The sequence below is a fragment of the Pan paniscus genome, chromosome 5, assembly GCF_029289425.2.
Source record: "Pan paniscus chromosome 5, NHGRI_mPanPan1-v2.0_pri, whole genome shotgun sequence".
Lineage (NCBI taxonomy): Eukaryota > Metazoa > Chordata > Mammalia > Primates > Hominidae > Pan > Pan paniscus.
In genome coordinates this window covers 141,076,409-141,092,615 of record NC_073254.2, presented here as the reverse complement: position 1 = coordinate 141,092,615, position 16,207 = coordinate 141,076,409, and the positions used below count along the sequence as shown (strand labels likewise).

The window sequence follows — 16,207 nt, the reverse complement described above, 5'->3', positions numbered from 1 at the left end:
CATAATTTGAATGAAATGAATGGATAAATTCATAATTGTTCCACGACTATAACAATAACTGTTTAAAATGAGTTCTTGAACAGTAGGATTGTTCTTACTCTGATCCTATTTTTTCCCCAAAGAAAAAAGTGAAATATTTTTAATGGGACAGGAATTTACAAAGACCCAGTATTTCTGCTATTCATAGGATAAAAATATTCCCTTTGACTCAGTTACTTATACATAAAATCAGAGACATGATATACACCTCAGTTGTCAACATTTTAGGGCAGGGCTCTTCTCACTCATCTTCGTGTCTTCAGTGCTAATCAAGAACCTTACGTATAATAAGAGAATGAATGAGTGAAGAAGTGAAAGAAGGATTGAAATAATTTCACAATTATCTTGAGATTAGAGCTCAGATACTTAGGTTGGAAGGTATTTGTTCTAGCCTTAATGATATTAAGTATATAACAACACCATTTCATTTCTTCAGCTGTAATATCAGCCTTGTAGATAAGTCGTTAATTTTTTAGAATGTGCCGACTAACCTTTCCCTCAAACTATGTAGATTTTTGGTAATGATGGCAAAATAAGAATAAAGTTACCCCAAGTTATATGCAAGCTGTGAATGGTTACTAACCATAAGTGACAAGTGATATCTGAAGCCTTTAAAAACATCTGTTCTCATCGAGATTGTGTAATGTTTTCCTAGCTATTTCTATATTGAGGTTTCTTCTCTATAAACTGCCTCTAACACAGTATCTAGTATATGATATGCATTGTCTTTTATTCTTTTGGGTTGCTTTTTTTTCTTCTTCTTATAGTAATTCTTGCCTTTAAACTATAAACTCCTGAAAGGCATGAATTTTCCAAAGTTTTTGTAACTTCTGAAACTCCTAACATTATAAATATTAATTACACTGAATCAAAGATGACTTTTCTTCTGCATATTTTGTTTTGCCTTGAGTGTAGGTACTGCGTAGATAGTATTTGGAGGTACTAAAAGGAATGGTCATAAAATTCCCTAAAAGACTCTAAACTGTTAAACGGGTGTTCTTACTGTTTATTCTTGAGTGTCTCGTTTGGAACACTAACCATTAAATTCCAAATTAGTATAGATGTGCGTAGTACCAACATTAGTAATTGCAGATTCTTGGAGGTTTTATGGACAGTAGCTTATACGACAGATATTTCTTGCACTATTATAGTATCCTTTGGTAGATAAGTTTTAGGGTCTTTACTAATTACAAATTTGAACAATCATTGTATAACATGATACTATATTTAAAATTAGGAAGATTTCCTTATCTGCTTTTGTTTTTTTGGTAGCTGTAAATCATTTTTGGTTTTGAAAATAGAAAACTTTATTTAAGGGGGACATATAGTTTCTTCCTGTCATATATATGCACAGCTCACTAAATAAAAAGCAATGACACATTTACTGGCAACATAAACAGCCCACCCCCATCTATAGCTGAAAATAAATGGTATATCAATTATTTAAAATTCATTAACTTGGAATTGTGTGTCTTACCCAAGTAAATAATTTTCCCTTTGTAATTTTTGGCAGGAAGAAGCACTGCATGGGTTTCGAGTGAGTGATTATTTTGAATACATGGAAATTTTGGAACAAAACTACCGAACAGTGCTGCTGAGAGACATGCGGAACATTAGACTGCAGAGCACATAGATCATGAGACACACGGTTTAAATTTAGGTTTTATTTATTTTTAAACACAGCAGGGGGGCTTGATGTTTTTCTGTGTCTGTAACAACATTTACTTTGTGAATATACATATTGTAAATACTGAGAACTATAATGATATATTTAAGTAGGTATGAGCTCAATTTGTGAATTCATTTTTGTAAATTTGTTGTTTTGTAAGGTCATTATAGAATCAGATCTAGCTTACTTTTAGTTCTTACTCATGTTTAAGAGTTAGTCCTGGCCAGGCGCGGTGGCTCATGCCTGTAATCCCAGCACTTTGGGAGTCTGAGGTGGGCGGATCATGAGGTCAAGAGATTGAGACCATCCTGGCCAAAATGGTGAAACCTCATCTCTGCTAACAATACTGAAATTAGCTGGGTGCAGTGGGGCGCCTGTAGTCCCTGCTACTTGGGAGGCTGAGGCAGGAGAATCGCTTGAACCCGGGAGGCGGAGGTTGCAGTGAGCCAAGATCGTGCCACTGTACTCCAGCCTGGCCACAGAGTGAGACTCTGTCTCAAAAAAAAAAAAAAAAAAAAAAAAGTCCCAACTTACATCTCCTTTATTCAGGTGATTTAAATATTTTTTCCAGTGAATTTGGAAAGGAGAAGTAATAGTGTAAATAATATTTTGACTAGCTGCAGAAAGCCCGTAAGACAAGGAAAAGACAGTATTTCTTCCATTCTTTATGTCTGTACATGTAAAGGAAAATGGATAAAACCACAACTGCTTCTTTTACATGTGGAAGAACAATGATACTATTTACCATGGCAAGTGGTAGGAAAACTGTTGTCCTTGGACATAATTGTTTTTTAGGAGTTGCTTTTGATACCCATATCAATTTATAATTCTTTGTTTGAAATGAAGTCTTTACATGGTTCATTGAAGAGATAGATTGGTTATTTCATACTGATAAGCATTCTACTCTTATTTGTTATGCATTTTCCTTAGTGATATATTTTACTTGTACTGAACTTGAAAATATAAAGGAGAATACATTTCTAAATTATTTTAAATGGCTAACACTATGATTTGTCTTATTTAAATAGATGTCTCTGCACCGGTAAGATTAATACAATATGTGAATGTCTATTTTTTATATCTTAACTCACAATGAGTATATGAAAGATAATACACGAATATATTACATTATTCATTTTTAGTCATGAGTTTATTTCAATAAGTTTTTCTAATTGTAGATACTGTTTTTTATTCTTTCCTTGTATCTAAATATAAATCAACCATTAAAATCATTCTAACTCTAACCCTGCTTTTTTTTTCCTTTTTAACTAAAAGTGGATCATTGACAAACTAAGTTTTTCATTTAGCATGATCAAATAACTGGTACTATACAGTTTTCAGTTTAGTAATATTTAGGCTATTGCAATATCAGCCTTCCAAAATCAAGATTTATGCTGTAAATGCCAACAATAGCTTCTCAGTAATAGTGTTCCTAAAGGGCATTGTAAAGTTGAGAAAAGTAATTTTAGCAAGTTAATTTGACATATTGCGCACTTTCACTTCAGCCGCTGTGAGTTAAAAGAGAGTCATAGATGACTCGAAATACTAAGCTTTGTCTACTTTCAAACTTAATTTTGAAAAGCTGTTCCGTGGAAGCTGTAATACATGTTTATGGTTCCATTTCTTCTCATTCTTTTCCTGAGTTATTGTTATGGGTCCTAAGAATCGTGCAGCTTTATTTCTTTTTATAATTGTGTACACGGTAGTTGGAAATACAAATGGAGAAGAATGAACTGTAATTTAATTTTATGATGTCCATTGGTGATTTTCATTGTAAACTGAGGTAAGATCTAGATTCTAACAATTACATTTTTGAAAAAAAATAACTTCAGCTAGAGCTAGAAGGCTTTCATCTTCATTTGACATATAAGTGTCTTATGAACAATGACCTAGCAATTTGTTTGGTGAAAGAAAATGTAAAATATAGTAGGTAGTGTAGCTATCATTATGAGTTATTTCTATACTTACTTTTAGAGTACCCTTTAGAACAATCATTCCCTGTCATGCCCCTTGGTTTTATTTTTAATTATTTAAAATGTAAGTCCTTAGACTTTATTTCTAATTTGTGGAGGGGTAACTCATACATTTTATAGGATTCAATTACAATAAAATATGTTATGATATAATGTAAAAAGGTTTATGAAAAAATTCATATATAAAAAGATTCGAATATCTGCTTTCAAAATTTCATATTTGTAGTTCTATCTCCTCATAATACTCTCCTAAAGTATCATTGGAGGTAAAATAAGCCTCAGAAATTTATCTGAACTTTCACACAAGGTTCTACATGAATTTGTGATAAGTAAATAATGATGTGCTCTCATTGGAATTTCCAATTTTCAGATGTTAAATTTTGTTGTTTGTTCATTAAGCAGATACATTTTAAGGGTTACACATATAATGAATTTTTTTAAATATTCAAGATAGCACAATAAATGATATACAGCATCTCAAAGAGTTCACAGTCAGCATGGGGAGGTGAATAATTTTAAAACCATGGAAAAATAGTGATAAAGATGACCAATGTGAATTGACCTCCGGATGTGATGACCTTGACCTTGATAAGAGTAGTTTTGATTAAGTAAGTGAGGGCAAAAGTTTTGATTGGATTCGGTTTAAATGACGGTGAGAGGAAAGATTTTAGGAACTGCTCTTTCTAGGAATATTGCTGTAATGGGTGGAATAGGAATGGCAGCTAATGCAGACTGGGACCAAAAGATGCTTTTTGTTTGTTTTTGTGAGTGTGTTTTGTTTTTGAAATGCGAAATGGAAACATGTTTATATTTGGATGGAAATGATGCAGTAGAGAAGGAAAATTGATGGTAGAGAGGAAGAGCTGGAGTAAATGTCATGAATAGATGTAAGGGGAATAGGATTTAGTGAATAAGTAGTGGAATTAGCCTTTGCTAGGAGCATGGACACTGCATTTAAAGTAACAGAAGGGGAAACAGAATAAATGGGCACAGACATAGAGTAGGCATTTGTGGATTTTTTTTCTCAGTGATGTAGGAAACAAGGTCATCTACTAAAAATTAGAATAGTAAAAGCTTTGGTAGTTTTCAGGAGATAAGAGTATGTGAAATAATTGTCAAAGAGTGAATGGAATAGGAAAATAAGTGTTATTGTGATTTACTGGTCATGAGATGAGTTAGCAAAGTTTTATGTTTTTCTCCAGCTACCTTACACTGTGCATGGGTTGGCAAGGAGTAAGTGGTGAGTTGGGTTTAACCAGAGTTTTGCTTTAGCCAAGAGAATACAGTAAGCAAGGAAGGGCACAAGGGAGTTGATGTTATATGCAAGTTAATTTTTATAATATTGTGACCGTGGTGTTTAAGCTGGATCAAAAGGGAAGTGGAGACAAGAGGGTGGTTATGTATGGTACAGTGAAAAGTTGATAGGATCAATTGATTGTAGGTTCTTATGTATTGAAAGATTATTTGATTTGAAATCCTCCAGAGAGGAAGGTGAAATGATTAGACCTAACAATTGTTAAGTAAAATGCTTAAAATTGAGATTTTAGAAGGGGTTGACCATGAGAATGAACAACTAGAGGAAAGAAGAGAGATGAGATTATGTGAATAAAGGAAGTCAAGGAGCTGAGGTTTTGGTTTTGGAAGAATTGTCTTTTTGGATACTGGAGTTACCAAAATAGTGACAAGGAATTATTTTGAATAGCTTGAAAATGAGCCAAAAGCTAAAATCTTCAAGGATTGGTCTAGAAAGAAAAAAATGACAAGAGGACATCTGAGATGCAAAAATAAATGGAAACCAAAGGCAATGGTACATAATCATTATTTTAATATAGTATCTAATTTGTTAATAAAACGTACGTAATTTCTTTGAGGCCTTCGATTAGTCTGGCATTTCTTACACATAAAGTATAAGCCACAAAAGAAAAATTGTTACATTTTATGTACTTCTTTAAAATAAAAAAGCACTCAAAATATACTCTCAAATAAATGAAAAAAGCTGTAAGATAATAGATTTGCAGAACATAGCTAGTAAAGAACCTTATATTCAGAATATGTGAAATTTCTAACCACTCAACAGTAAGAGAATGAACAAACAACAAAATGGAAAATTTCTGAACAGACACTTCACCAAAGAAAATATACACAATTGACAAGCACACAAAAAGAAACTTATCACCATTAGTTTTAGAGAAATGCAAATTAAATCCACAAGGAGATAACCACTACACACTCACTAAAATGTCTAAAACTAAAATACATAAAACGAAACAAAAACCTAATTTCAATGGCTGGCAAGAGGTGGAGCAATTGGAACACATGGTCTCTTATAGGAACAGGAAGTACAATAGCCATTTTGGAAGCTGAGTTTTTCGTTTTTGTTTTTTGTTTTTGTTTTTTTGTTGTTGTTATTTTTTGAGTTAAATGCTTAACTCAGTATATGACTCAGCGAGGACTCAGTAATAACCCCTCTAGGTATTTACCCAGAAGAAAATACATTTCCATATGCAGATTTAAATGTGATTAATTACAGCTTTATTCATAATAGCCCTAACCAGAAACCAACCTAAGTTTCTTTCAACTGACGAATAGAAAAACAAATTGTGGTTCAGCCATAAAATGGACAACAATTTAGCAATAAATATAGCCAGCTAGCTACTGATGCACACAAAATCGTGGATAAATCTGAAAAGCATTATGGTGAGTGAAATAAGCCGGACACAAAAGAGTACATGCTATATGATGTCATGTATATGAAATTCTAGAAAAGGCAAATCTGAAAATTCTAGAAAAGACAGAAAGAATATTTGTGGTTTCCAGGGGCCAGCAGGTGAGGAAAGAAGATTGACTTCATAGAAGAAAGGACTTGTATATCATAATTGTAGTGATAGCTACATGACTGGATACATTTTAAAAACATTTTGACATGTATGCTTAAAATGGGTGAATTTTATTATATGTAAATTCCACCTCAATAAAGCTTTATCAAAAAAGGATAAATACTACAAATAAAAACTGACAGTTTATCCTAATGAGTTTAACATAGCAATATGTTAGCTGTAGGTTTCCCAGGGATGCCATAACCAGGTAGAGGAAGATCCCTTCTATTCTTACTTTGGTGTGAGTTTGTTTTTTTTTTTTTTAATCAAGAATACATTTTTTATTTGGAAGTGATTTATCAAATACTTTATATAAAAATTATCATTTTTTTCTTTTTTTTCTGTCAATATATTGACATGCTGATTTTTGAATGCTCAACCATCCTTGCTTTCCTAAGATTAACTCTACCTGGTCATGATTTTATCATTTTTACGTATTGTCAGATTTGATTTGTTAAAATTTTGCTAAGTATTTTTATATCTATGTTCATGAAGGATTTTTTTAAAAGTTTAAAAAATCTTTTAAACAACTGTACAAGTGCAGGTTTGTTACATAGGTAAACTTGTGTCATTGGAGCTTGTACAGATTATTTCATCATCCAGGTATTAAGCCTGGTACCCATTAGTTATTTTTGCTAATCCCCTCCCTCCTCCTACACTCCCACCATCCAAAAGGCCCCAGTGTGTGTTATTCCTCTCTGTGTCCATGTGTTCTCATCATGAAATATATTTATCCATAGTTTTCTTTTTTTTGGTTTTGGTAGCAGGGTAATGCTGGCTTTATAAAATGAGTTTTGAAGTGCTCTTTCATCTATTTTGCGGAAGAGTTTGTGTATAAAATGGTATGTTTTTCTAAATGTGTGATGGAATTCCCCAGTGAAACCTTTGTGATAAGCAAAACTAAAAATTCAATTTATATCATAGCTATCTATCTATTCAAATGATTTCTTCTTGAGAGAGTTTTGGTAGTTTCATTTGAGGGATTTCTCCATTTCTTCTAAATTGTCAAATTATTGACATCAAGTTATTCATGATGGTTCCTTATCCTTTTTAGTATCTATAATTTGTGTTGATGTCACTGCTCACATTGTTGATATTTGTAATTTGTATGTTCTTTTTTTCTTGATCAGTTTAGCTAGAAGTTTATGAATTTTATTATTATTATTATTATTATTTTTTTTTGAGATGGGGTCTTGCTCTGTCACCCAGGCTGGAGGGTAGTGGCGCGATCTTGGCTCACTGCAAGCTTGGCCTCCCAGATTCACGCCATTCTCCTGCCTCAGCCTCCCGAGTAGCTGGGACTACAGGCTCCCACCACCATGCCCGGCTAATTTTTTTTTGTATTTTTAGTACAGATGGGGTTTCACCATGTTAGCCAGGATGATCTCGATCTCCTGACCTCGTGATCCACCTCCCAAAGTGCTGGGATTACATATTAATGTTTTCAAAGAACCAACTTTTAGTTGCGTCAATTTTATCTTGTATTTTGATCTCTGTTTTATTGATTTTCATTCTGATCTTTATTATTTCCTTTATTCTACTTTCAGTTTCATTTACTCTTTTTCTAGTTTCTTAAGGTTATTCATTTGAGAACCTTCTTTTTTCCTAGTACAGGTGTTTAGTACTAAAATTTCTCTGTAACTACTGCTTTAGTTACATCTACAAATTTTAATGTTATTTTTTCATTTAGTTAGAAACACTTTCTAATTTACCTTTGTTATTTTCTCTGAACCATGGGTTATTTAGAATTCTGTGATTTTGTTTCCAAATAATTTGGAATTTTCCAGGTAAGCTTCTCTTATTTATTTCTAGTATGATATCATTGTGGTTGGAACATTGTTTTATATTATTTTAATCCTTTTAAATTTGTTTATACTTGTTTTATGTTTTATGTTTCAGAATATTATCTATCTTGGTAAAGTTCCATGTGCACTTAACCTGATTGTATAGTATATTTTTCATTAGGTGTTTCATAAATCTCAATTAGATTAAATTGGTTTATATTATTGTTTAAGTTGTATCTTTCCTGATATTTCTGGCTACTTGTTTTATCAATTATCATGAGAGTAATATTGAAATTAAATTTGTGGATTTGTCTGTTTCTCCTTTCAGTTCTATCAGCTTTTGCTTCTTGTATTTGAAGCTCAATAATTAGGCATATAACCTTTTATGATTGTGACAGCTTCTTGATAAATTGACTGTTTTATCCTTAGAAAATGATTGCCTTTGTTCCTAGTGATATTCTTTGCTCTGAAGTCTACTTCATTTGATATTAGTATAACCACTCCAAGTTTTTGGTTTTGTTGCTGGGGGTTTTTATTGTTGTTTGTTTTTGTCTTTTTTGTTGTTGTTACTAGGATTTGCATAGTCTTTTTTCATTGATTTACAAAATATTCTTTTAATCTCTACGTGTCTTTAAATTTAAAGTGGCTTTATTGTAGACAGTATAGAATTGGGTCTAACTATCCCATCCTTTTCCAATCTGGCATATCATGCCTTTTAATTGGAGTTTTTAGACCATTTACATTTCACATAATTATTGATGTGTTGGAATTTACATTTACATTTTTCTTTCCATTTGTATTATATTTTTCCTATTTTTGTTCTTTTTAGTTATCACAGTCAAGTAATATCACTCCACTTCAAGTTTAGTAAAGGAACTTTACAACTATGAAATTCCAGATCATTGTTGGTACTCTAATCCATAGGATTCTCTTCTTCCTCTTAAGTTATATAAGGTTTCTTAACCCTCAACTGGTAAATATAATATAGTCATATATAGTATTCTTATTTTTAATTGCTTTTTAGCTATGATTGTGATTTAATCCCAGCATTATTATTCAACATACATATCATTAGTAAACATTTTTTCTTTGGGAATGTTATATATCAAAATTAAGTATAAGCAGCTTAAGGAAAGAGACAAAATCATTTAATTCATATTCCCCAGAAATTCTGTTCTAGTGCTAGACATAAAGCAGAATATCAGACTGTTTACTGAATGAAATGTCTAAGTTGTTTTGAATTATCATATAGATATGGCTATAACAGAGATTGAAACATTAGACAAGATTTTCCCCTCAGCTCCCTTAAGGAGGAAATTATCTATGTTCTTGGTACAAATATGTTTTCTGCGGATTATATTTTTATTAAAGATAATAAAAGTTTACTACATTTTATTTAGCAAATGTAACTAAAATATGTATAAGATTTTCTTTCTGTGGAAATGTATGTGTATGAGTGTGTGTATATTATTGCACATGAGTAGTATTTTTACCATAACATGCATCTGATAGAGTTGAGTGAACCATCCTGATAGCCTAATCATGATTTGGTTACCAGACTATAGCTTTTTGAAATACATCAATGAGTGCAAATGTGCACCTATCTTGAACTTATAAAAACTGACAGGGATTAATTTGGTGTTTGAATCTATATAGTCTTTCTTCCTAGAAACCAAGAGTCAGTCAGACATCATATGTCCCAAATAATGTAGTTGTGAAGGCAGAAAACATGAAAGTCTGATGTGTCAAGATCTCTTCTATCACAATGATGTTGAATATTCCTAAATTTGTTCTTGCTAAAGCTAGCCGAATCATTCCATTATTACATAAGATAGTTTGCACATGGGTTGACAAACTACAGCCTGCTAGTCAAATCCAGCCCACTGCCTGTTTTTGTAAATAAAGGTTTTATTTGGAACATAATGTCAATTTGCTTTCCATGGCTGCTTTCATACTACAGTGGCAGAGTTTTGAGAGAGACCGCTTGATTTGTAAAGCCTAAAATACTTATTATCTGGCCATTTACAGGAAGTTTGCCAACATCTGCTTTAGAATCCTGATTACATATATAAATCCAAATCCACTTTAGGAAGAATCAACTTTTTAGAGGTACAGGGGAAGAGGTCATGCAGAGGGGAAATATGCAGTAGGTAGATAGAGAGCCTGGGGGACAAGGCCATCTGGATTTGTATCCCATCTCTGCCATCAGCAAGTTATTTCCTCTGTGCCTTGATTTACTTGTTGGTAAAATGAGCATAAGAGTATACCTGCCTCATAGGCTTATGATGAATGCCTGTGTTTATGACAACTTCTTTAAGTACTCTATCAATTATAGCTATTATAATTATATACTATTATAGCTATTATAAATTATATCTATTTTTGATTTTATGAGGAACTTTCAAACTGTTCTATATTGTGGTTGTACTAATTTACTTTCCCGCCATCACAAGAGTACAAGGGTTCCCTTTTCTCCACATCCTCACCAGCCTTTTTATTGCCTGTCTTTTGGATAAAAGCCATTTTAACTGGGGTGAGATGATATCTCTTTGTAGTTTTGATTTGCATTTCTTTGATGATCAATGATGGAGCCCCTTTTCATATACCTGTTGGCCATTTGTATGCCTTCTTTTGAGAAATGTCTATTCAGATATTTTGCCCATTTTTAAATTGGATTGTCACACTTTGTCCTCTTGAGTTGTTTGAGCTCCTTGCGTATTCTGTTTATTAATCCCTTGTCAGATGGTTGGTTTGCAAATGTTTTCTCCCATTATGTAGATTGTCTCTTCACTTTGTTATTTATTTCCTTTGTTGTGCAGAAGCTTTTTAATTTGATGTGATCTGATTTGTGCATTTTTCCATTGGTTGCCTGTACAGCCCACTCCAGTGTCCAATGTTTTATTTTAGTAGTTTCATAGTTAGAGGTCTTTAAGTCTTTAATCTATTTTGACATGGTTTTTGTATATGGTGAGAGATAGGGGTCTAGTTTCATCCTTCTGCATGTGGATATCTTGTTTTCTCAGCACCATTTATGGAAGAGACTGTCTTTTCCCCAATGTATGTTCTTGGCACCTTTGTTGAAAATGAGTTCACTGTAGGTGTGTGGATTTGTTTATGGGTTCTCTATCTGTTCCATTGGTATATGTGTCTCTTTTTTTTTGCCAGTACCATGCTGTTTTGGTACTATAGCTCTGTAGTAAAATTTGACGTCAGGTAATTTGATTCCTCCAGTTTCGTTCTTATTGTTCAGAATAGTTTTGGCTATTCTTGATCTTTTGTGGGTCCATATAAATTTTACAATTGTTTTCTCTATTTCTGTGAAGAATGTCATTGGTATTTTGATAGACATTGCATTTAATCTGTAGATTGCCTTGGGTAATATGGACACTTTAACAATTGTGATTCTTCAAATCCATGCACATGGAATATCTTAGCAATTTTTGTGTCTTCTTCAGTTTCTTTCATCAATGTTTTATAGTTTTCATTCCAGAGATTTTTTACTTCTTTAGTTAAGTGTACTCTTAGGTATTTTATTTTATTTTTAACTATTGTAAATGAGATTACTGTCTTGATATCATTTTCAGATTGTTCTCTATTGTCATATAGAAATGCTACTGATTTTTGTATGCAGATTTTTGTATGCTGCAACTTTAATTAATTTGTTTATAAGTTCTAATAGTTTTTTGATGAAGTATTTAGGTTTTCACCAGAAGGTGAAGGAGGAGCAAATGCACATCTTACATGGCAGCAAGCAAGAGAGCATGTGTAGGAGAACTCCCATTTATAAAACCATCAGATCTCATGAGACTTATTCACTACTATGATAACAGCATGGGAAAAACCCACCCCCATGATTCAGTTACCTCCCACCGGGTGCCTCCCACAATATGTGGGATTATGGGAGCTACAGTTCAAAATGAGATGTGGTGGGGACACAGCCAAACCATTCTACCCCAGCCCCTCCCAAATCTCATGTACTCACATTTCAAAACACAATAATGCCTTCCAAACATAATCATGCCTTCCAAACAGTCTCCCAAAGTCTTAACTCATTCCCAGAGTCTTATTAACCCAAAAGTCCAAGTCCCAAGTCTTATCCAAGACAAGGCAAGTCCCTTCCACCTATGAGCCTATAAAATTAAAAGCAAATTAATTACTTCCCAGATACAATGGAGATACAGGTATTAGGTAAATACACCCTTTCCAAATGGGAGAAATTGGCCAAAATGAAAGGGCTACAGGCCCCATGTTAAGTCCAAAATCCAGTGGGGCAGTCAAATTTTTTTTTTTTTTTGAGATGGAGTCTCACTCTGTCACCCAGGCTGGAGTGCAGTGGTGTGATCACAGCTCATTGCAAGCTCCACCTCCTGGGTTCATGCCATTCTTTTGCCTCAGCCTCCAGAGTAGCTGGGTCTGCAGGTGCCCGCCACCACACCTGGCTAATTTTTTGTATTTGTAGTAGAGACAGGGTTTTACCATGTTAGCCAGGATGGTCTCGATCTCCTGACCTCGTGATCCGCCCGCCTCAGCCTCCCAAAGTGCTGGGATTATAGGCGTGAGCCACCGCGCATGACCAGGGCAGTCAAATCTTAAAGTTCCAAAATGATCTTTGATTCCATGTCTCATATCCAGGTCACCTTGATGTAAGAGGTGGGTTTCATGGCCTTGGACAGCTCCACCCCTCTGGCTTTGCAGGGTACAGCCCCACTCCTAGCTGCTTTAACAGGCTGGCATTGAATGTCTGTCTGTGGCTTTTCCAGGTACACGGTGCAAGCTCTCAGTGGATCCTACTATTCTGGGGTCTGGAGGGCAGTGGTTCTCTTTGCACAGCTCCACTAGGCAGTGTCCCAGTGGAGACCCTGTGTGGGTGCTCCCACCCCACATTTCCCTCTGCACTGCCCTAGCAGAAGTTTTCCATGAGGGCTTTGCCCCTGCAGCACACCTCTGCCTGGACATCCAGGTGTTTTCCTACAGCCTCTGGAATCTAGTCAGAGATTCTCAAACCTCAATTTTTGACTTCTGTACACCCACAGGCTCAACACCACATGGAAGCTGCCAAGGCTTGGGGCTTGCACCCTCTGAAGCCATGGCCTGAAATGTATCTTGACCCCTTTTAGCCATGGTTGGAACAGCTGAGATGCTGGTTACCAAATCCCAAGGCTGCGCACAGCAGGGGGGATCTGGGCCCAGCCCTGGAAACCATTTTTCCCTCCTAGGCCTCCAGGCCTGTGATGGGAGGGGCTGCTGTGAAGGTCTCTGGCATGCCCTGGAGACATTTTCCTCATTTTCTTGGTGAATAACATTCTGCTCCTTGTTACTTAAGCAAATTTCTGCAGCTGGCTTGAATTTCTCCCCAGAAAATGGGTTTTTCTTTTCTACTGCATCATCAACCTGCAAATTTTTCAACCTTTTATACTCTGCTTCCTCTTGAATGCTTTGCCACTTAGAAATTTCTTCTGCCAGGTACCCTAGATCATCTCTCTCACATTCAAAGTTCCACAGATCTCTAGAGCAGGAGCAAAATGCTGCCAGTCTCTTTGCTAAAGCACAATAAGAATCACCTTTGCTCCAGTTCCCAAGTTCCTCACCTCCATCTGAAACCACCTCAGCCTAGACTTTTTGGCCAAAACCATTCCACAAGTTTCTAGGAAGCTCCAAACTTTCCCACATCTTCTTATCTTCTTCTGAGCCCTCCAAGTCTCTAGGAAGTTCCAAACTTTGCTACATTTTCCTGTCTTCTTCTGAGCCCTCCATATGATTCCAACCTCTGCTGGTTCCCCAGTTCCAAAGTCACTTTCACATTTTTGGGTATCTTTTCAGCAGTGCCCCACTCCCAGTCCCAATTTACTATATTAGTCTATTTTCATACTGCTATGATGAAATACCAGAGACTGCATAAATTATAAAGAAAATGAGGTTTAATGGGCTCACAGTTCCACATGGCTGGGGAGGCATCACAATAATGATAGAAGGTGAAGGAGAAGCAAAGGCATGTCTTACATGACAGCAAGCAAGAGAGCATGTGCAGAAGAACTCCTTTATAAAGCCATCAGATCTCATGAGACCTATTCACTATTATGAGAACAGCATGGGAAAAACCCACCCCCATGCTTCAATTACCTCCCAAAAGGTCCCTCCCACCATAACTGGGGCTTGTGGGAGCTACAATTTACGATGAGATTTGGGTGGGGACACAGCCAAATCATATCAAGCATCAATTGAAATGAAAGGCTATTTTTTTCTCTAGATTTATTGATGTTGACCAAGTCAATGTATAATGGATTAGCAATGTATTTTTGAGTGATTTTCTATTCTCCAGTGATAAGTAAAACAAATGTTTGATTTTATATGACATAAAATTTTACTAACATGTTCTTTGTGGCAAAATTGGCTTACGTACTTTTTTGCATAATATAAAGGGAAAAAGTTATTACTTAAGTAGGTGACAATGTATTTACTTATCTGGTGAGTTTAAACAGGGTCAAGGGAATTAGCCTTACATAAACCCTGAATTTTCAATGTGAGCAATATTTTAGCCTTTAAAATCAGTTAACTTCTTTGGCATGTTTCCCACCCTATATTCTACTATTGGCAATAGTCCACCATGAAGTGCTAAGTGCCATGGAAATACTTGGACTGTCATGTTTGCTAATAGAGTGCATTTGAGATACATTGGGGGACACAGTCATTAAAATGCTGGCTGTTTAAGTTTAATCATCTAGTGCAAGATTTAAGCATTGATGTACTATCAGAATATGTGTTAACTGTTCTTTATTTAATAATACATTTATATTTAGCCCTGTCCTAAAATTCCAAAGTTCATCTTTTTTTACAAAAGCATCTTTAAGTCCTTTTTCTTACAACATCTAACATAATCATCTACAGTTTTAATGGAAATACTCAGATAATGAAAACACTTTTTTGATCAAATTGTCTTCATCACTGTCTAAATTTTTATTTTAATTTTCCTCAGAGTATTTTTGTGTGTGTGTGTGGGATCTCACTCTCACCGAGGTGCTTACTAACATGATTTTGTTTTTGATGGTATCTCACTCTGTTGCCCAGGCTGGAGTATAGTGGCATGATCACAGCTCACTGCAGCCTTGACTACCCAGGCTCCAGCAATCCTCCTGCCTTAACCTCCTGAGTAGTTGGGATCACAGGCACCTGCCGTAACACCTGGCTAATTATTTTTCTATTATTTGTAGAGATGGGATCTTGCTCTGTTGCTCAGGCTGGTCTCGAACTCTTGGGCTCAAAGAATCCTTCCACCTCAGCCTCCCAAAGTGCTGGGATTACAGGCATGAGCTTGTGCACTCAGACATGAAATAATTTTGCGTTGAAAAAATTCTTGATTAAAATAAGTGATGAGTATGGTAAAGACTGACTAATCTTCAACAATCAGTTTCCTTTTTCTAGGCAAAGAATATTGCAGGGTGTCTAATCAGCTTAACCACTGTAAAGTGAGTAGCCCAAAGAATAAAGACCAGGTTGGCTTCTCTATGAGCTCTCTTCTCTGTTTCCTTGGTGCCTTTGGAAACTTAAATCCCTGAATTCGTGAAGAGGAAAGCCTCTACTATGACCTGAAGAAGAAATATAAATCTTACATTAAATGTTTGAAATCATATTATTTCATCTAAGCATTAACACCCTGTCACCATCTTTGAGTTTCCCCATGTTTGCCCCCTTTTCTGAATAGTTTTTGATATGCCTAGCTAGCAGTCATATTCTTAATTCAGTGTCTTATTAGATTTCATATGAGAGTTCAAGTGTGCATGAATGAGGCAAAGCTGTCCAGCACAAATTAAATTTAAAAGTTTCATTGATATTTGTGCCCATTAGCAAACAGTTTTGGACATAGTAGAT

General features: G+C 35.0%; 1 protein-coding gene across 1 annotated transcript in view; it reads left to right on the top strand.

The window, feature by feature from the left end:
- The window catches only part of TBC1D32 (TBC1 domain family member 32), a 257,725-nt gene extending 252,118 nt beyond the window's left edge, over positions 1 to 5,607 (top strand). Inside the window, exon 35 of the mRNA XM_055114085.2 lies at positions 1,553 to 5,607. Within this exon, the coding sequence (XP_054970060.2) occupies positions 1,553 to 1,672 (120 nt within the window). The 3' untranslated portion in view covers positions 1,673 to 5,607. The remainder of the gene's footprint in view (positions 1 to 1,552) is intronic.
- The last annotated feature ends 10,600 nt before the right edge of the window (positions 5,608 to 16,207 follow it).